Source organism: Lissotriton vulgaris, chromosome 5 (genome assembly GCF_964263255.1).
Source record: "Lissotriton vulgaris chromosome 5, aLisVul1.2, whole genome shotgun sequence".
Taxonomy (NCBI): domain Eukaryota; kingdom Metazoa; phylum Chordata; class Amphibia; order Caudata; family Salamandridae; genus Lissotriton; species Lissotriton vulgaris.
In genome coordinates, this window is record NC_141693.1 from 568,367,536 (window position 1) to 568,390,263 (window position 22,728).

At 49.8% G+C, this 22,728-nt stretch overlaps 1 protein-coding gene across 2 annotated transcripts in view; it reads left to right on the forward strand.

Annotated features, from left to right (window-relative positions):
• The window catches only part of WAPL (WAPL cohesin release factor), a 1,140,053-nt gene that overhangs the window by 348,781 nt on the left and 768,544 nt on the right, over positions 1-22,728 (forward strand). For both annotated transcript variants that reach the window (XM_086922027.1, XM_086922028.1), the window contains exon 8: positions 11,244-11,355. In XM_086922027.1, the coding sequence (XP_086778153.1) occupies positions 11,244-11,355 (112 nt within the window). The remainder of the gene's footprint in view (positions 1-11,243; positions 11,356-22,728) is intronic.

Consider the following 22,728-nt stretch of genomic DNA (forward strand, 5'->3'; position numbering starts at 1 on the left):
AGGCGGCGAGTGCCACGGCTTTGTTGGGACGCTACGACCGCGCCCTCTGGGACTCCCTTGAGCGCTTTGCGGAGCATTTGCCCCGGGAGCAGCGTGAAGACTTCATGGAAGTCCTGAGTGAGGGGATGCTGGTGGCCAACCAGATAATCAGCGCAGCTGCGGACTCTTCCCTGTTGGCGGCTCACGGATTTTGCCACGGGATCAACCAACGGCGCCACGCTTGGCTCCGGCTTACGTCCCTGAAACCGGACGCACAGCAGAGGGTGGCCAATCTGCCGTTCTCCGGTGAGACCCTCTTTGGGAAGCATGCGGATGATGAAATGGCCCGCATGAAGGCGGAGGCCGAAACGCTGACTGCTGTGGGCCTGGAGAAGCCCAAAGAGACCAAGAAGCAGTACCGCCCCTTCCAACGGCGGTTCGGCGGACAAGGCCGTGGACGAGGACAGGCTTCGGGGCACTCGCAGCAGCCGTTCCGTAAGCCGTTCCAGAAGCGGCAGAAGGGCAGGGGAGGCCAGCAGTCGGCTCCGGCGCCCAAGGGCCAGGCGGGGTCTAGGCCCTAGGAACTTACTTCCCCCGGATCCGTTACCCACTCCGGTAGGGGGAAGCATACAACTTTTTCTGGCAGAGTGGAGAAAAATTACTCAGGACAAGTGGGTGCTGAATATTGTTTGCAATGGATACAGTCTTCGGTTCACCAGCCCTCCTCCGGCTATTCCCCCGGTCGGCTCGCAGTTTCAGCTGCGCGAGCTTCAGGCGGAAGCTGATGTCCTGTTAAGGAAAAGGGCGATAGAAGATGTACCTCTGTCTCAGAGAGGAAGAGGTCTGTACTCCCGGTTCTTTCTGGTTCGCAAGAAGGACAAGAACGAGTTCAGGCCCATTCTGGATTTGCGACAGGCAAACAAATGGATTCGCAGAGAAAAGTTCCGCATGCTGTCGTTGCATCAGATTTATCCTCAGTTGCAACAGGGAGACTGGCTTTGCGCTATAGACCTACAGGATGCTTACTTCCATGTGCCCATTGCACACAAACACAGGAAGTTCCTGCGGTTCCAAGTCGGCACCAATCACTATCAATACACAGTACTCCCGTTCGGACTGAAGTCTGCACCGAGGACGTTCTCGAAGTGCATGGCAGTGGTAGCGGCACACCTGAGGAAGAACAAGGTGTTAGTCTACCCGTACTTGGACGATTGGTTGATCAAGGCATCCTCCTTCTCGGAAGCGCGAGCACACTTCCAGAAGACGTGCGTTCTCTTGAACAAGCTGGGGCTGCACATCAACATGGCCAAGTCTGTCCCGACTCCGGTCCAATGCATACAGTACTTGGGAGCCTCCATCAATACGCTGTCAGCAAGCGTGTCTCCTTCGGAAGAGCGACGATTATCACTCCTTCGGAAGGCTCAGGCTCTTATGACGACTCCATCTACAACAGTGAGGACGGTGTCTTCTCTACTGGGATCGATGGCCTCTTGTGTCTTCCTGACGCCACACGCACGGCTGCACATGAGACCGTTGCAGGAGTGCTTGGAGGACCAGTGGGATCAGAGGAAAGGATCTTGGGACGACAAGATTCAACTGTCGCTGCATGCTCTTCAGTCTCTGAAGTGGTGGTGTTCGGCGGAGAATCTCCTCAGAGGGGTTCCCTTTCACAGGGACATTCCCACGCAGACTGTCGTGACGGATGCGTCTCTTCTGGGATGGGGAGCGGACTCCGGGACTCTACAGATTCAAGGCACGTGGTCACCGATGGAGGCCACGTATCACATCAATTTCCTGGAACTCAGGGCTGTTCACTTGGCGCTGAAGGCCTTTCTTCCGTCCTTCCAGACCAACTCTCTGCTTGTACAGACGGACAATACCACCACGATGTATTACCTCAACAAGCAGGGGGGCTCGAGATCGCGCACTCTGTCGCAGGAGGCGCAGACGATCTGGCACTGGCTCCTGGCCAGAGGACTGACGATAACGGCCACCCATCTACCAGGTGTGCAGAATGTTCAGGCAGACGCACTGAGCAGACAGCTGCAGGAAAACCACGAATGGGTCATAAACGACGAAGTACTAGGAGAAGTCTTCGCAAGGTGGGGAACTCCAGACGTAGATTTGTTCGCCACCGCCGAAAACAGCAAGTGCAGAGACTTCGCCTCCAGATACTTCCAACAAGGGACTCTGGGGAATGCATTATGGATCAACTGGACGAACAACTTTCTGTACGCCTTTCCTCCCATTCCCCTGATTCCGGCGGTGCTCATCAAGCTGGCCCGGTCCAGAGCTCGGATGATACTCATCGCCCCGGAGTGGCCCAGGCAGTGGTGGTTCACGGACCTACTTCACCGGTCTCTCCTTCCTCCCATTCGGTTGCCGTGCAGGCCGGACCTTCTCACGAAGTTCGGGGGACGGATGTTACACTCCAACCTCTCGTCTTTGAGTTTGGCGGCATGGCTCCTGAGATAGTGCAATATGGCCATCTGAATCTGCCCGATGATTGCATGGACATACTGAAGGAGTCTAAGAGACCTTCCACTCGGACTTCATATGCTTACAAGTGGAAGAGGTTTTGTATCTGGTGCCAGTCTAAGAACCATGATCCTACGACCTGCAAGGAAGATGTCATCCTTCCTTACCTTTTACATTTGGCGCAGTCTGGCCTTAATGTCCATTCCATTAAGGTTCATCTTGCTGCATTGACTGCCTACGGGAAATGCCCTTCACAGACTTCCTTTTTCCAGATCCCTGTGATCAAAGACTTTCTGGAAGGTTTGAAAAAAGTATTCCCTCCTGTCAGGCTTCCCTCGCCTTCATGGGAATTGAATGTGGTGCTGTCCAGATTGATGAAGGAGCCTTTTGAACCTATTCATAAGGCTTCGTTGCAGCACCTGTCCTGGAAGGCGGCGTTCCTCGTGGCCATTACATCTGCCCGCAGGGTGAGTGAAATTCAGGTGTTGTGTTGTAATGAACCTTATACTGTATTTCATGCTGCTAAGGTTGTTATGCCTACTCACCCTAAATTTCTTCCCAAGGTTATTTCTGATTTTCATGTCTACCAGACTATAACTTTACCTACGTTTTTTCAGAACCCTTCATCCCCAGCGGAGAGGTCTCTCCATTCCCTGGATGTTAGGAGGGTGTTGAAATTTTATCTGGATAAAACCAAGGATATTCGTAGGTCTGACCAGTTGTTCATCAATTATGGGTCGGTCAGGACGGGTCTTGCGACCTCGAAGCAGTCCATCTCTAGGTGGATTGTGTCCTGCATACAATTGTGTTACCAAAAGGCTAATAAGACCTTAGGAGGTAAGCCTAAGGCTCATTCCACCAGGGGCAAAGCTGCCACGATGGCTCTGCTCCGTAACGTGCCGATTGCTGAAATCTGCAAGGCAGCCACTTGGAAGTCGGTTCATACCTTTGCTAAGCATTACTGCCTGGACACTGACGCCAAGGCAGACGCTCGGGTTGGCCAGGCTTCGCTGCGGAATTTGTTCGCACAGTAGTGGCATTATGTATTTATTCTCCACCGCCGCTTTGGTGTGGGGATGGGCTTGCCATTCTATTCACTAGATTATGACTATACACAGAGATCCCCTACTACAGAAGGAGTAGTTTCTGTCCTGTAACTCCAGTTCTGTAGTAGGGGTATCTCTGTTATAGTCATAAGCGCCCGCCCTCCTCCCCGGTGGAGATTTTTTCATCATACAAGAATGCGACAGGTCTGGCGTGCTTCGCCTTCAAAAAGAACTGAAGTAAGAGGGACCTGCTATGCATTCTGGGATACTGGGAGAAGTTCTGGAAAGTTATCTTAAAGGCACAGTATCCTATTTAAGCCACATAATGGCAGCCTATGGGGCTTGTCTGTCCCTGCCTTCCTCTCTATCATTCCTGAGTCTTTGACTGGGGGAGGCAGGTTTCTCTATGGTAGAAACTAGCAGGCTGTACTGTGTGTGGTGAATTTTGGTGGAATTTCTAGTTGAAGTACTGGACAGTGTAGCCTGTGGATATAGGCTGCATTATTTGTCTTTAAATTCTCTCTTAAGTGTCTTTGCAGTTTCTGCATTATTTTGACAACTTAAGAGATTATTTTTGATTGCCGGGGTCCACGCACATGGGCGGGACTATTCACTAGATTATGACTATAACAGAGATACCCCTACTACAGAACTGGAGTTACAGGACAGAAACTACTCCATCTTTGGTATGTCTTGTATCCATCGTCGATGTGCGCATTCTTTTAATTTTGAAACTTAGGATCTGTTCCTATTGACCAAATCCTCTTTGTACTCAATAGGTTGTGCCCCTCCCCTATTCCCGTCCTGATGAAGACCCCACTGCAAGGGATCAATTTCTGCCTGCCTTTACAATAGGGGTTGAAACGTCGACTGTCTTTCGTGTTTCTCAGCTTCACCTCAGCAGTAACGATATTCCGTACACTTATGAAGCATGTTATGTTGTAATAATAAATTTTGAACTTATGATCATTTGACATTCTCAACCAGCCTAATAATCTTTGATTGATTGTAGCCTTTGGCTCTGTGTTTTTTTATGTCACTTACTCTTCCTACACTCACTGCACTTTTTCCTCTTCCCCCTTGTCCAGGGCACTGTATGCAATTGATAAATGTTATTTCAATTAACTCTGCTTGAATAAGAGGCTTAGCTACATTGGAAATAAAAACAATGTTAGCAAATTATTGTTAATTGATTTTTCTTGATGTTTTATATTCTTCTATGTGGTTACTGGGACCCCTCTCTCTCAGCATTATACGTACCCAGGTCCCAGTGACTGTATTGGGTGAACTCCCCTTTTGCAACCTGGTCAGAATGAAGCATGGCAATTGCGTATGTGCCGATAAAGACTTGCAGATCTTGTATAACAGTTTTGGCGTCAGCCGAGCGCTGGGGCCACATTTTTAAAGTGAATGTAGTCTTAAACAATTAATAGGACGCTGGATTGCATATAGACAGCATTACCCTGTCCATAAAGGGTATCTGGGCTACAGGCTGGACCGGTTCACAACTGCGATCTCTGCTGCAGTCTTGACAGTTTTTTGCAAATATTTGATGTTGCACGCTCATCCCCGGCCACCAGTACACTGATTGTAATTCAGTCAGAGATTCCTTGATCTTTTTGTGCCTCGGACCCAATCCCATGTGTGCGTCTGCTATTAAAAAGATTCTCTGTTTCGTGTTAGGAATTACCCTATCCCCCACTCCAGGGATTCGAGCAAAAGGAACGGAGTTTGCATCAATTACGTATGCATAATTGAGTGGATAGTTCCCGGGTAGTGCTGCACAGTCGCCTTTTAAGGACGTTTTTACGGCCAGCATGGTTTCCCCGTCTATGTATTTTCCTGAACGCTTTTTTGTGGCTACGGAAGCCGGTTTAGTTGCTTCCGCTGTGGCTGCATTAGCCAATGAATTCCCTGCAACGTGAACGCCATCACGTTCATGACTCGGAGTGTGTATCACGTGAGTCTTTTGTAGTTCTTTCTGTAAAAGAACTACTTGTTTCCAAAGCATCTTATGCTTAACTGTGGCACCTGTGTCATCTTTGTAATCATCTTGAACCCAGTTCTGCAAATCATTATTGTAAGAGTTGATGCAAAAATGCGAATCGCACACGATTAGTGTCGGGAATTCACGTTCGGCATTTTCAAGCGCCATCTTTAAAGATCTGATTTCAGCTCGCTGAGCTGAATATTTTCTCAGTGATTCAGTTTGTTATTTTCGGTCTGAATTTACCGCAGAGCCAGCGACCTTTAGCAATCGCGCAGGCTGCATCGTAGGGTTTATTTTCTACATTGTAATGTTGTACAAATCTGTCTGTATAGATTATACAGGAGTACTGTTGGAGAGAGAGAATTTCGATTGGTAGAGGATATTCTTTTTCATAATTTAAATTATTCAGTTTCTTCATGTGCGGGGCGAAATAGTATTTCACGTCTTATGCCGCAAGAGAATTTTCCCACTGTATCCATTTCGAATCCAGCGATACTGTAGGCAGGTTTACTGGGCTAAATAGTGCCTCGAAGGCGGATTCCGCTTTGAGAACAGTGATCCTTTTACCTTGTGCTAATTCTCTTTCTTTCGCTATAGCAGTTTGCACTGCCGTTACAGCATTTTCTGTGAGACTGAATGTTTTTTCTGCTTGTGTGTACAAATGAGATTTGTAAGCTATTGGTACCGTTTCTCCCTCATTAGAGGTTAGGTACGTGAATCCGCATCTTCCTGGGATGACTCGGATTACAAGGTTGCGTGTATTGTCACGTGTTTCTAATTTTGTTTTTGCTAACATGTCTGTTTGCAGGGATCTCAAAATTTCTGTGTTTGAGTCCAGTTGATTGGTTTAAAATCAGGTTTAATTAATTTGTAGAGAGGTTTAATCCTATCTGCATAGTTTAGTATGTAAGTTCTTCCGAAATTCAGGAAGCCTAGAATCGATTGTAAGTTCTTCAGCGTTTTTGGTGCTTGGAGTACAGCGCACTTCTCTAAGAAGTTGTCCGCCAGGCTTTTTCCTTCACTTGATAATTCGTAACCTAAAAATAGTACTGTTAGATGGGCTATAAGAGACTTTTTAAAGTTGAATTTGTAACTCTCTGCTGCGAACCCAAGTATTATGGTGTTCACCCTTTTCAAGTGAGTATCCAAGTCGTCATCTGTGAGATAATGCCATCGACATAAGATAATGCCATCGACATAAGATAATGCCTCATCATCATATATTTGTAGTAACTCTGTTACTCTGGCTGAAAATAATCCCTGTGGGAGCCTACTGAAATTTTTCTGTGACCCCATTATTGAGAAAGCGGTCAAGTACCTTCTTTCTGGTGCAATATTTTGACAAAAGAACCCATTAGATATGTGTAATGTTTTGTATTTTTCCGAATTATGTTATTCATCAGTGCCGCACTGTGCGAGTTCTGTACCGCAAAGGTTTTGCAACACGAGTTAAGGTGTCTGTAATCCAGGACTAGATGATATGAATCTTCTGGTTTGGAGACAGGAAACAAAGGATTGTTCATTTGAGAGGTGCGTGTTTCAATCACCCCCTGGTATTCAAGTTGATCTAAAATCTCCCTGACCTGTTTTTTAGCTTCTTGCTTAATTGGATACTGCCTCTGTGCAGTAGGTTGACTTTTTAACTGGATTTTGTGAGGAGGAGAGTCCTCAACCCATCCTACATGATTTTTATATAATGCTGGTGCTTGGGCTACTGCCCATTTCCTTGCATATACATATTTAGTGTGAATTGGAATGTGATATGAGAAGGCAGGCATAATCATTTCTTCGCCACGAGGGCACTCCCTGACAAACTCCGGGGGCCAATCTTTCTCAGCTAACAGGATGTCATAGCCTTTTGAGAGATTATCCCAAAATAGACCCCTTATTTTCCTAGTCTTATCTCCCTCTATACGCAGTGTTATTTCGTATATCTTATGAGGTTCGCTAACTCTGGTGTCTGCAGTTTCTACTTGAATGTATTCATTCGTGTCCACTGTCTCCAGATGACTCATCAGGATCTTGCGGGCTATGCTGATTTCTGCTGCACTGTCTAGCATTGTCTGTGCCCACTCTCCGTTTTTCAGCGGTGTCCTCAGTATTCTCGGCATGTTCGATTACTCTAATACTGGCTACCTTCTTTCTTGGAAATTGTAAATTTTTACTTTGAGCAGGTTCCTTGTCTTTGGACTTGGTGTGCTCTCCTGGGTCTGACCGTCCTCTTCTTTCCGATTTCTGCGAAAAAGATCGAGAGGGACGTCTATCAATACTTTGATATCTATCAGGTTTTTTCAATTTATCCCTATTTCTAAGGTTGTATCTTTTTTCAGAGTGTTCCCTCTGGGGAGACTGGTGTTCTCTAGTCGGAGTTCTTTCCCTCCGCCGAGGAGACCTTCCTCAGGGCTGGAAAACTTTTTCTTTGGGAGTGGACTGTTTATTTCCGTCCCAATTTTTGTTTGGAGTATTTTGAATATTTTTAATAAACAATTTTTCAGGATTTTCGAGTAGTTGGGGTTTTACTGGTTTCCCACCTAAACTATCTCTTCCTAGTTCCTCATAGCATTTTTCTATGATTCTGGCGAGCTCAATTGGTTGATCTGTTATATCGGTTTCTTTCAATTTCTGGCGGATTGCCACAGATGCTGCTTCTCTTTTTATGTTGGCTAGTAATATAGCCGAGACCTGCTTGAAGTCTTTCAGTAATTTCATACCAAGAGTTAAAGCAGGTTCTGGACCGTATTCATTCTGAATTTGTTTTAGCACATCTGGTATTACCGCCATGGACGGAACACCATGTGTTTTTGTGTAAATGGAAGCAAAGACTGTACCCCAAGTGTCAGTCCTCCACGTGTGGTGCGACCCCCATTGGAAGGCAGATGGTCAGAATTCTGTGTTTCTCAATAGGGGTAGTATTCGGGGAATACTGCCTCTATTTGAGTAATTTTCTGTGCTAACCAGAAAGGGATTTGTTCCCGTTGTATGGGTGTTTTTCCAACACATGATTGTATGTTCTGTGGTGTAATTTTATTTTTGTTCCCCTGATGAGGGGTCTGCTGTGGAACATTAACAGATGTTTGGACTGTTGCAGTCCATATTACATATTGGACTAACTGTCTATGTATTTTAATTAATGCTTTTAGCTGTGCTAACCGCTCTTCTTTTGACATTTTTTCAATGTCTGGATGTGGTGTGTAGCTGGCTAGAACCGGACACGTTGCTCCTGGTCTACCTAGTGGACCGAGCCTGGTAATGTGATCATTGTGTTTTAGGGCGCCTTTAAACCAGAGCAGGTGCTCTTGGAATTTAATGGGATTTCAATCTCCTCGAAAGGAGCGTATTCATCCGGTGGATCCTCTATTTTGTAATAGTGGAATTTGTGTGTCGTAGCGTTTGCCGCTGGAAAGTTTATCCATGAATAGAATACCTCTTTCTGCCGATATTCGTGTACCTCTATCACGAAAATGACGGTACCACCTCGTGAGGTCAGTCCGTTTTCTATAAGTTTTAACGTTATAGTTTTTCTTATGTTTGCCGGGATGAACTTTGCACCCGGTTCATTAATTCCTGTAACATCGGCATCTACTGCTGCTTCAGCGGTCCCGTTGTTTTCTACTGATATTGTATAAATTAAAGTTTTGCAGAGCAGGTCTCCAAGGAGACAAAGATTAGGTGCACAATATTCTGAAACACTGTATCCTTCAACGTTGAATAAACCAGAAGCTTTACATAGCAATCTCTTCCTACTAAGTTTAGGCGGATTTTAACCTTTCACCCACTCCAGACGTCTATTGGATTATTTACGGGAGAAAGGGTCTGTGTGAAAAAGCACGACTGAGTTACTCTAACGTCTTGCGTTAGTTTTATCGCCTTACCAAACGTTGGGCGCCATGTAGTGTAGTTCCTATTTTCCCTATAGGCCCTGCGCATTGGAATAACAAACAGCAGTGTAGACGTAGGAGTGCGGTCTCCTAGGTCTCTGACTATGTTAGACTTAATTGGGTTTGTACCAGCTAGCTCAGACGTCACTGGAAACTTTCTTGACTGAATAGGAAGTGATCAGCTTCTTTGGCTCAGATAAGAAGGGATTCAGTTTTCCAACAACTGCATTAACATGACAACTTTGCTCCTCAGAATAAGAGTCAATCTCTAGAGTTGTGTGAAACAATACAGCTATTTCACTCAGTCAGTTGTGCAGATTTACTTTCACCAGTATGCAGAGAATAGAGAGACGGGCGTTTTCAATAAAAGATATTATTTATTGAGCAGTCTTCCTTCTCATGCAAGAGAAATAAATTGCCACAATTGCAAGACTTGTTATTATAAAAAGTGCGTACAGTAAAAGGAGTATCACGAAATAATACTGTAAAAGCATGGATATGGTTTCTTAGCCATAAGATGGTTAAAATGAATAAAATATATATATATACATATATACATTTGGCTAACGTACTCAACTGGTGCTTCTAACTACGCCTACCCCAATGTTTCGGACCTAAGCCTAATACGAGGGAGGGAGTAAGTAAGTAGCAAGTTTAGTTTTGCCAAGGGTTTGCTTCAAGAATTCTCTCCAAGGGTTTAGTCAGCACCGTACCTCTGGAATAGAATGCAGGAGGTCTGGTATCTCCTCTCAGGACTCGATATCCCAGTCACCCGCAAGGGTAGGAAACGCCGGAGCTGGATTTTCTCGGCAGGAGAAAAGACAGCGTCTTTCTCAGCGCGTCAAGGAGGAGGGGCAGCGTCCGTGGGCATCTCGCATCTGCTGGGCTTTCTGCAGGGGACAGCTGTTCTTCTCCAGTATTCACCACCACAGTCGTGTTTGCTTAAGGCAACATCAGTATTATTTATACCTGAAAGGTGCCGAGTTTGACGTAAGTTTTTGGACATAAGACGTCAATAAAGAGGTCACTAAGAACTGGTCGTTCTTACAGTGCTCGTTAGAGTTCTATTACTAATCAAAACAAAGCAAGCGGGGCTTTCCCAGGTTGCTGGAGGTTTGAGCTGTCGAAAGAACTCGGTGTGTTATCTAGGAATCTAAGGAAGCGGCTTCTGCTGTGTCATGTACTGTAATGAGCTGCAGAGACGAGTTACTGAAATATGGCTCTGATCATTTATGCCATTATAGGGATATCTATTGATTATAGCCGTATAGGGCCATGAGGTCATGATATTGATCGGGGTCCTAAATAGAACACAACAGCATGACTAGACGGATAGTCAAATGTTTCAAAGCATGCTTTGCGAAACCCAAAATGGTTTTAGGTTTTGCCTTTTACACCTTGAGCCCATTCCACAAGGAGAATAGGGGACGCCTTGGCCTTCCTATGCAATTTTTCCATAGCTGCCATCCGTAAAGCAGCTACATGGTCCACACTACCCATCTTCACGAAACACTACTTTGTGGATGTGCTATTTTGTCAACAAGCCAACGTTGGTCATGTTGTTCTCTGTTTTAGTCCTCTGTAACACCCACAGGCTAGTCCCCTCTATTCTAGTAGCAACTGCTTTACACTCTATGTATAGAATGAGTATCTGCAGCCACACATGCCTCGAATTAAAATTTTACATAACCTGCAAGTATCTGTTCTGACTTGTGGTGCTGTAGATTTGCATGCACCATCCCTCCTCATGGGACACCTCTGGCCATTGCAGTAATCACTTTTTCATATTTTCTATCTTTCATACATTGCATAATGAAACATCCGTATGGATAGCATGGCTATAGTGATAAAACTGTTTTTTTTTTTCCACAGCGTCATTAGTTTGGCTACAAAGTGTGCTATGCCTAGTTTCCGAATGCACCTTAGAGCAAATGGAATGGTAGCCATGGTCTTCAAAACACTGGACGATACACACCATCATCAGGTATGTAGAGCCATCCAAACATTTTGTGCTTCTGTAATAGAGCTGTTCATTTCAGTTTGTTGATTAGGGAAGTCCTTTACCTGAGGATAATTCCGAGGGTAGAGTTGAGGTGGATGTTTGTGAGCTGCTTCCCACGCCTTAAGTTTTTGTTATGGATGATTCTTGGTTTTGGTACTGGAACTTTGCCACAGCTGCAGGTAGCAAGACGACAGATCATGTACATCCGTTATGCCAGTGTATGCTTAGCCCTTTCTCACCGCTCTTTTATTAGGTCTCGCCTGTCGATGTGCATGCGCATCGAGCAAGCGAGAGTATTGCGACTTATCCACTCTTTATCTACACTGCAAGGAATCGTGGCGATTCCTTGCAGTGCCCGTGACTTTTAAGGTCAATGCGCATGCGCATTGACCTTAAAAGCGCGTGCGCGTGCACGTCCGTCTTTGTTTACCCGCTCCGCCCCCTCCTGCCGTGTCGCATTTCTCCTCCCCCTCCCCTCTCTTCCTTCCGTCTAACGCCGTCTAACTTCCTTCTGTGTAACATCGCCGCAACGGTCACATCACTCGTCTTTCCTAACACTAAGGCTAACCCTCCGTCCTCCAAGCCCACCCCCCCTCCCCCGGTAAGACTCCATGCGGTTTGCGTCCCTCGCGCAGCTCACCCGCTCCGCCCCCTCCCCTTCCCGCCGTGTCGCAGCCTACAGCAAGACTACGTCTCAGTCCGCCGCGAGCCATGCTCATCTACCGGGCTGCAGGCACACTGATCCTGCCAGTCATTCCCACAGGCCGGTCGCAGCTCCCTCGGTGCCGCCCGTCCTCCAGCTGCAGAGCACAGCGTCACAGGCGCTGACCGGCTCCACAGAGTGCCCGCCTGCACAGGAGCAGCTCACAGCCAGCGTCCTCCCACATCCTCTGCAGGGCGGTCCTTGCCGCTTCCATCTAGGCCGCGGGACAACGCCTGCTTCACATGTACGGTGGCAAGCCTATTTTGTGTGCTCAATCCCCTACGAAGCACAGGTCAGCTTCTCTAAATTCTAATTATTTTGTTTACTTTGATACTCGTAGAATACTTGATAAATATTTCTCTGGTAGACTCTGGTAAACTCTAGAAGATATTCTGTTCAACTGCGCATGAGCTCAAATCTTGCGACGCGTTTTTCTTATTTCCCTATCGAAACGCGACGTGAAGGAACACCTCCTATTCCTCAAAATGTTCAGGTGAAGTGCGCAGCTCTCAGCGCGCCTCACCGGTATCACATGAATCTTCCAATTGGGCTAGAACGCTGACCTGTTTTCTGTTATGGGACACTTTGCCGCCATGTTGGAATCCACCCTGCACCCAATGCTGTTTACAAAGTTTTGACAACGCAGCTACCACCATTCCTCTCTTTTCCTTCTGGACATTTTTCTTAGTATAAGACCTTTTAGCGGGGGACCTCAATCCCCTACGAAGCACAGGTCAGCTTCTCTAAATTCTAATTATTTTGTTTACCGCAGCATATTGCTGTTCATTAGGTGGCAGCCAAAGGAGCTTGCCTAGAGCGCAGCCATCTTCGCGCAAGGCTAGCTCCATCCCTCTGTGTCCGCATATTTACAATAAAATACAAAATAGCCCTTCCCTGCCCTCCGTTTTGTTTCAGCCCTTCCCTGCCCTCAGTGTTGCTTCAGCGCTTCCCTGCCCTCCCTGTTGCTTCCGCCCTTCCCTGCCCTCCCTGTTTCCGCTCTTCCCTGCCCTCCCTGTTGCTTCCGCCCTTCCCTGCCCTCCAAGTTGCTTCCGCCCTTCCCTGCCCTCCGTGCTGCTTCCGCACTCCCCCTCACCCTCACTCACCCTCAACCCCTCACCCTCACTCACCCTCAACCCCTCACTCACCCTCAACCCCTCACTCACCCTCACTCACCCTCAACCCCTCACCCTCAACCCCTCACTCACCCTCACCCTCACTCTCACTCACCCTCAACCCCTCACCCTCACTCATCCTCAACCCCTCATCCTCACTCACCCTCAACCCCTCATCCTCACTCACCCTCAACCCCTCACCCTCACTCACCCTCAACCCCTCACCCTAACTCACCCTCACCCACCCTCACCCACCCTCACTCACCCTCACTCACCCTCACTCACCCTCACTCACCCTCACTCACCCTCACTCACCCTCACTCACCCTCACTCACCCTCAACCCCTCAACATCAACCCCTCACTCACCCTCACCCTCACTCACCCTCACTCACCCTCACCCTCCCTCACTCACCCTCACCCTCCCTCACTCACCCTCACCCACCCTCACCCACCCTCACCCTCACTCACCCTCACTCACTCTCACTCACTCTCACTCACTCTCACTCACTCTCACTCACTCTCACTCACTCTCACTCACCCTCACTCTCACTCACTCTCACTCACCCTCACTCTCACTCACCCTCACTCTCACTCACCCTCACTCTCACTCTCACTCACCCTCACTCTCACTCTCACTCACCCTCACTCTCACTCACCCTCACTCTCACTCACCCTCACTCTCACTCACCCTCTCACTCTCACTCACTCTCACTCACTCTCACTCACTCTCACTCACTCTCACTCACCCTCACTCTCACTCACTCTCACTCACCCTCACTCTCACTCACCCTCACTCTCACTCTCACTCTCACTCTCACTCTCACTCACCCTCACTCTCACTCTCACTCACCCTCACTCTCACTCACCCTCACTCTCACTCACCCTCACTCTCACTCACCCTCTCACTCTCACTCACCCTCACTCACACTCACTCACCCTCACTCACACTCACCCTCACTCTCACTCACCCTCACCCTCACTCACCCTCACTCACCCTCACTCACCCTCACTCACCCTCACTCACTCTCACTCACTCTCACTCACCCTCACTCTCACTCACCCTCACTCTCACTCACTCTCACTCACCCTCACTCTCACTCACCCTCACTCTCACTCACCCTCACTCTCACTCACCCTCACCCTCACTCTCACTCTCACTCTCACTCACCCTCACCCTCACTCACCCTCACTCACCCTCACTCACCCTCACTCACCCTCACTCACCCTCACTCACCCTCACTCACCCTCACTCACTCTCACTCACTCACCCTCACTCACCCTCACCCTCACTCACCCTCACCCTCACCCTCACCCTCACCCTCACCCTCACCCACACTCTCACTCACCCTCACTCTCACTCTCACTCTCACTCTCACTCTCACTCACCCTCACTCTCACTCTCACTCACCCTCACTCTCACTCACCCTCACTCTCACTCACCCTCACTCTCACTCACCCTCACTCTCACTCACCCTCACTCTCACTCACCCTCACTCTCACTCACCCTCACTCTCACTCACCCTCACTCTCACTCACCCTCACTCTCACTCACCCTCACTCTCACTCACCCACTCACTCACCCTCACTCACCCTCACTCACCCTCACTCACCCTCACTCACCCTCACTCACCCTCACTCACCCTCACTCACCCTCACTCACCCTCACTCACCCTCACTCACCCTCACCCTCACTCTCACTCTCACTCACCCTCACTCACACTCACCCACCCTCACTCACCCTCACTCACCCTCACCCACCTTCACCCTTACTCACCCTCAACCCCTCACCCTCACCCTCACCCACTCACTCACCCCCACTCACCCTCAACCCCTCACCCTCAACCCCTCACCCTCCCTCACCCTCACTCACCCTCAACCCCTCACCCTCACTCACCCTCAACCCCTCACCCTCAATCCCTCACACTCACCCCCACTCACCCTCACTCACACTCACCCACCCTCACTCACCCTCACCCTCACTCACCCTCACCCTCACTCACCCTCACTCACCCTCACCCTCCCTCACCCTCACTCACCCTCCCTCACCCTCCCTCACCCTCCCTCACCCTCCCTCACCCTCACTCACCCTCACTCACCCTCACTCACCCTCACTCACCCTCACTCACCCTCACTCACCCTCACTCACCCTCACTCACCCTCACTCACCCTCACTCACCCTCACTCACCCTCACTCACCCTCACTCACCCTCACTCACCCTCACTCACCCTCACTCACCCTCACTCACCCTCACTCACCCTCACTCACCCTCACTCACCCTCACCCTCACCCTCACCCTCAACCCCTCACTCACCCTCAACCCCTCACTCACCCTCAACCCCTCACCCACCCTCAACCCCTCACCCTCAACCCCTCACCCTCAACCCCTCACCCTCAACCCCTCACTCACCCTCACCCTCAACCCCTCAGCCTCATCCTCACTCACCCTCACCCTCAACCCCTCAGCCTCATCCTCACTCACCCTCACCCTCAACCCCTCAGCCTCATCCTCACTCACCCTCAACCCCTCACTCACCCTCACTCACCCTCACTCACCCTCAACCTCATGCTAAAGATTTACAAAAAAAACCATAAACAATTCTAAAAGCACTAACTCTAATGCTGCGAGACCTATTGCATTTCTAATGCTTGTTTTTAAAATGACCCACTATTACTGGGGGTATGCTTCTGTTCACATTTTTGGACTCTATGTTAGATGTATTTCTCATTGTTTATCTTGCATGTCATAGTCTCGGTGCACGTTTAAATTACTGGCCCTCATGTCACATCTATACATAAAATCTGGACTTTAACCAAATGCATGTCCTACATTCTTAAGATTAGAATGTTTAACCACTTCAAGCCCTGAGTAGCATGCTTGAGCCATTTCCCATACTGTTTTGTCTTTAGAAAACAGTGAAATTCAGTTTGACACTTAACACTACATAAGCGGATTATCTGTCAGACTGATTCTGTGAATGTAGATGTAATAGTATGAAAGTCCATACAAGTTAACTTTTTTGTGCAGATCTTAGTTTAACCTTCCTAGCTTATATCAAGATCTGTGGTTTCCTTAACGTAGGCGAGCACTGATCCTTTGGTTCTATTTGGATTTATGTCAGCTGTTCTCAGCCATTCATCTTCTTCCGAAGGAAGTGTCTTGTGCTGCAATGCTCCCTGGTAAGCCAAGCCTGGTGTGCAACTTGGTATCTGAAAGAGACACGTTAGTGATAGATTCCTTAACTTAGAATATCCCCAGGCGTCAGACTGGATCCGGAAATTTTTGCGTAGCAGTACCCTTGCGCGTCGGTAGGCATCCTCTGCGGCTCCGCGTCCTACGTCTGCGTCGTTTGCGCCGTGATGACGTCGTCGGAATACTTAGACGCCGCCTCCGCGTGCTGAAGTCAGTTCTTCTTTTTTCCGTGCCAGCAGCGCAGATCCGGAAAACATGGTACCGTAGTCACTTTTTGACTAAACTTTTTGAGATCTTTTTGATCATTTTCATAGTCTTCGACTCCGATCGGTGCCGATAGGATGCCAGGTTTCAAGCCTTGTGGGGACTGCGACCGACTAATGTCGGTCACCGACCTTCACCGTCGGTGCTTCCACTGTCTCGGCGTCGATCACGACGACAAGGCCTGCTCTGAATGTCGGGCCTTAACCTCGAAGGCTAGGCGGGAGCGGTCCCGCAAGCGGCTCGAGCTCCGGCAGTCAGCCCCGTGCCGTGAGAGGTCCCGGTCCGGATGGAGGTCGAGGGACCGATTGCGGGGGCGGAGCCATCACATCTCCGGGAGTCGACATCACTCCTCAGGTTCGAAGTCGTCGTCAGGTAAGCACAAGAAGTCTGAGACGTCATCGCTCTTCTGACTCCCCCCCGACGCTCGCGCGATGCGGCCATGGGTTCGGGTGGCACCGCCCACGCGGGTCCGTCGGAGTTGCGGGTGTCGCGACCTGCCCAATACCCTTCGGTCCCTGGGCAGCAAGCGACGCCGGAGGAGATAGAGCGCTTCCTCATGGCCATGAGGACCCTTACTCCGGCGGGTTCCGCGGCACCTTCGGCCCCAGCGGACCCGTCTGGGGGTCCTAGCGGGTCGGGTGCTTCGGGCCGGACGCCGGCGGGTGCTTCGGCCTTTGGGACCGGCGCCGCAGGGCCCCACTGGATCCGCTTCCGGATCGTCGCCGGTCGACCTGAATACCTCACCCGTGCCGGTGCCACAGGTGTCACCTCCAGCTCAGTCCCCAATACCTCCCTCGACCCGGTTCCAGCGCCGGAGCGGCGCCGCTTTTGACGGGAGTTCTGCTTCTATGAACCGGCCCCATCATTTGTCAACCCTGAGTACCAGGAGATGGGTGATGAGGAGGAGTATTGGGAGGGGTCTGTACCAGGAGGACTGGACTGGTGGACTTGGGGATGCCAGTGGTCTGGACACCTCGCCAGACACTGGTTTTGTCTCGCCACCTAGCGTGGCTACGGAGGAGTGGGCAACCTTCAGTGTGGTGTTGACACGGCAGCCAAGGCCTTGGGCTTTGAGCTCCCCGTCGCAGCCGTGAGGACTAATCTCCTCACTGAGGTCCTTAAACCGCAGCCAAGCTCAACTGACACTCTGCTGCCGTTTAATGAGGCTTTAACTGACGTTCTTTTGGGCACTTGGTCCAGGCCCGCTACAGGTCAGGCTGTAGATAGTAACGTGGCCAAACGCCACCGCCCGGCTCCGGGCGACCCTTGAATCCTGTCCACCCACCCACCCCACCCCTGAGAACCTGGTCATCCAGGCCTCTAATTCCCAGACCGCATTCCCATCGGCTCCGCCTGATCGGGAATCCAAGAGGTATGAGAATTATGGAAAGAAAATATTCTCCTCCCTTAGTTTGGGACTGCGTTCTTACAACACCGCATGCCTCTTGGGCCGTTACACCCCCTCCCTGTGGGACATGGTCGCGGATGTGCTGCCACAATGCCCGGCGGAGGTCAAGGCTAAAGTCGCCCAAGACCTTGCGGAGGGTCGAGATGCGTCACGTTTCTCCATCCGGTGTGGGCTGGATACCACCGACTCACTGGGCAGAGCGATGGCAACGCCGGTTGCCATTCGTCGCCACGCCTGGTTGAGGTCCGCCAACTTTTCAACGGATGTCCAGAATACACTGATGGACAGGCCGTTTGATGGCCGTCGCCTCTTTGGCGACAAGGCAGACCATGCGCTTGAGCGCTTTAAGGACTCCAGGGCTACGGCCAAGTTCTTGGGCCTCTTGGCCCCGCGCCAGCAAACGGGTGTCTTTCACTCCTTTCGTGGCCAAGGAAGGGGCGCCCCCACACGTGCTGCCAGCCACGCACCGCAGGCTAACATACAACGCGGTGGCGGCCGTGGAAATTGCCATGGAGGCGGTCGGGGACAACGGCGAGGCCAGTCCACACCTTCCCCTGCAGCATCCGCCTCAAAACCCTCCTAGTCCGTACTTTTAGGCCCATGTGACGCCAGTGGCGGGCAGGGTTCGCCATCACCACTCACACTGGCGCACTGTCACATCGGACAGGTGGGTGCTGTGAATCGTCCGAAGGGGCTACTCCCTCCCCTTTGAGGCGACCCCTCAAGCCATGCCACCGCAATACCACAGCGTATCGGGGGATCATATGCGGCTTCTGCAGGAGAAAGTTACGGCCCTCTTGGCCAAGGGGGCCATCGAGCGTGTTCCTGGGCCAGAAGTAGGGTGTGGTTGCTACTACCACTACTTTCTGGTACCCAAGAAGTGCAAAGGGGGCCTACGCCCTATCTTGGATCTATGGAACATCAACGGCTTCCTCCGGAAAGAGAAGTTCAAAATGCTGACACTGGCTCAGGTCTTAGCTGCCCTGGACCCAGGAGACTGGATGGTAGCGTTGGACTTGCAGGACGCTTATTTCCACATCCCCGTCCTGCCGGCCCACTAGCGCTACCTGCGATTCACGGTAGGCCACGAGCACTTTCAGTTTACCGTGCTCCCCTTCGGCCTGACCAGCGCCCCACGGGTGTTCACGAAGGTGATGGCGGTGGTCGCAGCTCATCTGCGCAAGTTAGGGGTTTGTCTTCCCCTACCTCGACGACTGGTTGTTGAAGGCGGGCTCGCCCCATACAGTCGTCAGCCACCTCCAGACGATGGCTGATCTCCTGCACCTGCAGGGGTTCTCCATCAACGTGCCGAAGTCACAACTGTGTCCCTCTCAAAGGCTCCTCTTCATCGGACCGGTTCTCGACTCGGCGCACTTTCGGGTTTATCTCCCCGAGCAGCGTGTTCGGGATATTCAGGCTCTGATTCAGACCTTTCAGCCTTTATCCCGAGTCTCGGTTAGGTTGACGCTGCGGCTTCTGGGGCTGACGGCTTCCTGCATCCTTCTGGTGCATCAAGCCCGTTGGCGGATGCGGGCTCTGCAGTGGGACCTGAAGTTTCAGTGGGCCCAGCATCAGGGCAACCTGTTCGACCATGTCCTGATCTCGGAGGGCACTGCGAGACAGCTGCAGTGGTGGCTCACGGACCGCGATTAGGTCAGCGGCAGATCCCTCTTCCCTTCCCCAACCGGAGCATGTAGTTGTGACTGACGCGTACCTCCAGGTCTGGGGAGGCCACATGGGAGAGGCGGAGATCAGAGGCCTCTGGTCTCCGGCGGAGTCCCGGCTCCATATTAACCTTTTGGAGCTGCGGGCGATTCGTCTTGCACGGAAGGCATTCCTCCCCTCTGTCCGAGGAAGTGTAGTGCAGGTGTTCACGGACAACACCACCGCCATGTGGTACTGCAACAAACAGGGCAGGGTGGGGTTGTGGACCCTATGCCAGGAGGCTCTGTGCCTCTGGCAATGGCTGGAACATCAGGGCGTGACCCTGGTGGTTCAACACCTGGAAGGTTCTCTGAACGACAGGGCGGACAAACTCAGCCGTCGGTGCATGATGGATCACGAATGGCGTCTGAACTCGGACGTGGCGCAAGGCCTCTTTCAGCAGTGGGGGGAGCCTTGGTTATATCTATTCGCCAACGAAGAGAACGCGCAATGTCATCAGTTCTGCGCGTTGGAATTTCCAAGGCGGCACTCGCTCTGAGACGCTTTTTCCCGCGAGTGGAGTTGCGGTCTGTTGTACGCCTTTCCGCCTATACCACTTCTGCCCAGACTGTTGAAGAAGATCAAACGCGACCGGGCCCAAGTCATCCTCGTGGCTCTGGACTGGGCATGAAGGTACTGGTATCCCGAGCTACTCAGTATGTCAGTCGATCCCCCGGTTAGTCTGCCTCTTCAGGAGGACCTTCTATCGCAGCAGCAGGGGACGGTCCTCCACCCGAACCTGTCCAGTCTCCACCTCCATGCTTGGAGATTGAGTGGTGACAGTTGAGGCCATTTGACTTGCCTCCTGAAGTCTGTAATATCATTCTGGCGGCCAGGCGGCCCTCCACTAAGTCGGTATACGCCTGCAGGTGGAACAGATTTGTGGCATGGTGCACAGCAAAGGCTGTGGATCCTCTCTCTGCCCCTCTTTCTGAGGTTCTTCTCTTCCTTCTTTCTCTTGCCCAGCAGGGCTCTGCTCTGGGCACTATCAAGGGCTACATTACAAAAAGAATAACTGTGGGTCAACTGATTGTCTGGATGTGTCGAGATGACTCAAAGTGTACTTCAAGTGTGTTAGTAGAGCACACAACAGGATATCACACTGTATGGGAAGATATCCATCAGTTACACTCCCTTTGCTGCCCTTTCATCATTTGAACCACTTCCCAAAGTGGTGAATCTTTGTTGTTGCCACCTATTGTGGGAATGGCTACTGTTGTAAAGTTAAGGACTTAAAGGGGAATGGTATTAGTAACTGAAAGCAGTGCAAGAAAGGATTGTGAAAACAGAAGAAAATGTGCTCTATGATAAAATTGAATAGTGAACGCAAAAATATTCTATTCTGGTGCCGTCCACTTCCAAAATTAAAAACAATTCAGTGCAAAATTGCCAGTAAGTAAACCTAATAGTCACTGGCCCGATGTAATGGTCGACATGTTTCTGCGGTAATTTAAAGATCCCAAGGTATCTCCCGCTTATTCAGGACCTATGTCTTTTGCTACTGCTCCATAGTGAAATATAAAAGTATTTTTTTCATACAGATATCACCTGTTCAAACCTGGTAGTCCTCCTAATTGTGCAGGGGATGTCCCAGGAGGTACGTCATCAAGACACAGACAACATAGATAAAATACACAAAGATAAAAACGACATTACCATAGTTAGTGTAAGTCATCTTATATTGTCAACTTATTGTTAAACAATTCTGCGTTCAACAGCTACTTATAGCCAATTCAAACACCTCCTCTCACTCACCTCTAACGCAAGAGGAACGTGCCTTTCCTCGCCTGGCAACATTCTAGCAGTTGTTTGCGCACTTGTTAGTTAAGGGTCTGAAGACAGAACACCTTCCCGCTTCTATTCGTATCGCGTTTGCTTACCTGCCCGTCGGTACACTCTGCAGCCATCTGGGCTGTATGGGGAGGTGCTGGGGCCGCGTAAGTGGACGTTTTTTGTTATGTGCTTTGCAGTGCGTGATTGGTTAGAATTGACGTCACTCGCCCGCGACAGAGCATGATGGGAAATGTAGTCCGCTGTGTCCGCAATTTCGGCACTTATGTGTGAGCGCTTGATGTGGTTATATGGGGAACGTAGTTTGACTATTATTATTATTATTAGTAGTATTTATTAGTTGCAACATTGTGTTCCTACAGAATGGTGTTAATTGTAAAATAGGTCAGAGTAACTGAGTGATGTTTTAAAAGGGAAATCAGAGTTAACTCTGTGCCATTTATGCTTGTACACGTTAATCTTAGTTGTTTGTATCGGGAGTCGGCTAGGTTATACATTAGATGGTGTAAGGAAGAGGATACCCGGAGTCGGTGTCGTCATCGCCTTTACGATCTTTCTCTAAGTGATGCTCTCATGATACAGTATATGAGGGTAGATCATCTCAGGATGCATTATAGTGACATCCATGGGATGACTTCATTAAGGCCCGCTTTGTCAGTGTTAAGTTTGTACACCCACTTTTGTTCTATTTTAAATAGGTGTTTAGACACATCTGTAATGTGAGTTGGAATCAATGGTTGTTCCAGTACTGTCCACTCGAAGTCTGTGGGTTTGTGATTCACTTCCAGAAAATGGTTGGCTAATCGGGTTGCCTGTTTTTTGCAGCGGATAGTGCTTTTGTGCTAGGAAATCCTGGTTCTGATTTTCCGTGTCGTCGTGCCGACATATCTTAAGGAGCAGGGGCAGGTGATCAAATAAATTAAATTGCTGCTATTACAATTTGTAAAGCGCCTTTGCTCCCAAGCTCTACTTGTCCCGATGTCAATACTTGTCGATTTCTTTGTTTGCGGACACGCTGCACAATTCCCACAGGGATGATGCCCTGTCACTGCTGGCATATCCCAAAGTGTGCTCATCTGATGTGTGGTTCCTGACCGTTGTCTTGTATGTATCAACTGATCCATGATACTTGTGCCTCTCTTGAAGGCAAATACAGGTTGTTCCAAAGTGTCAGGGCCGGT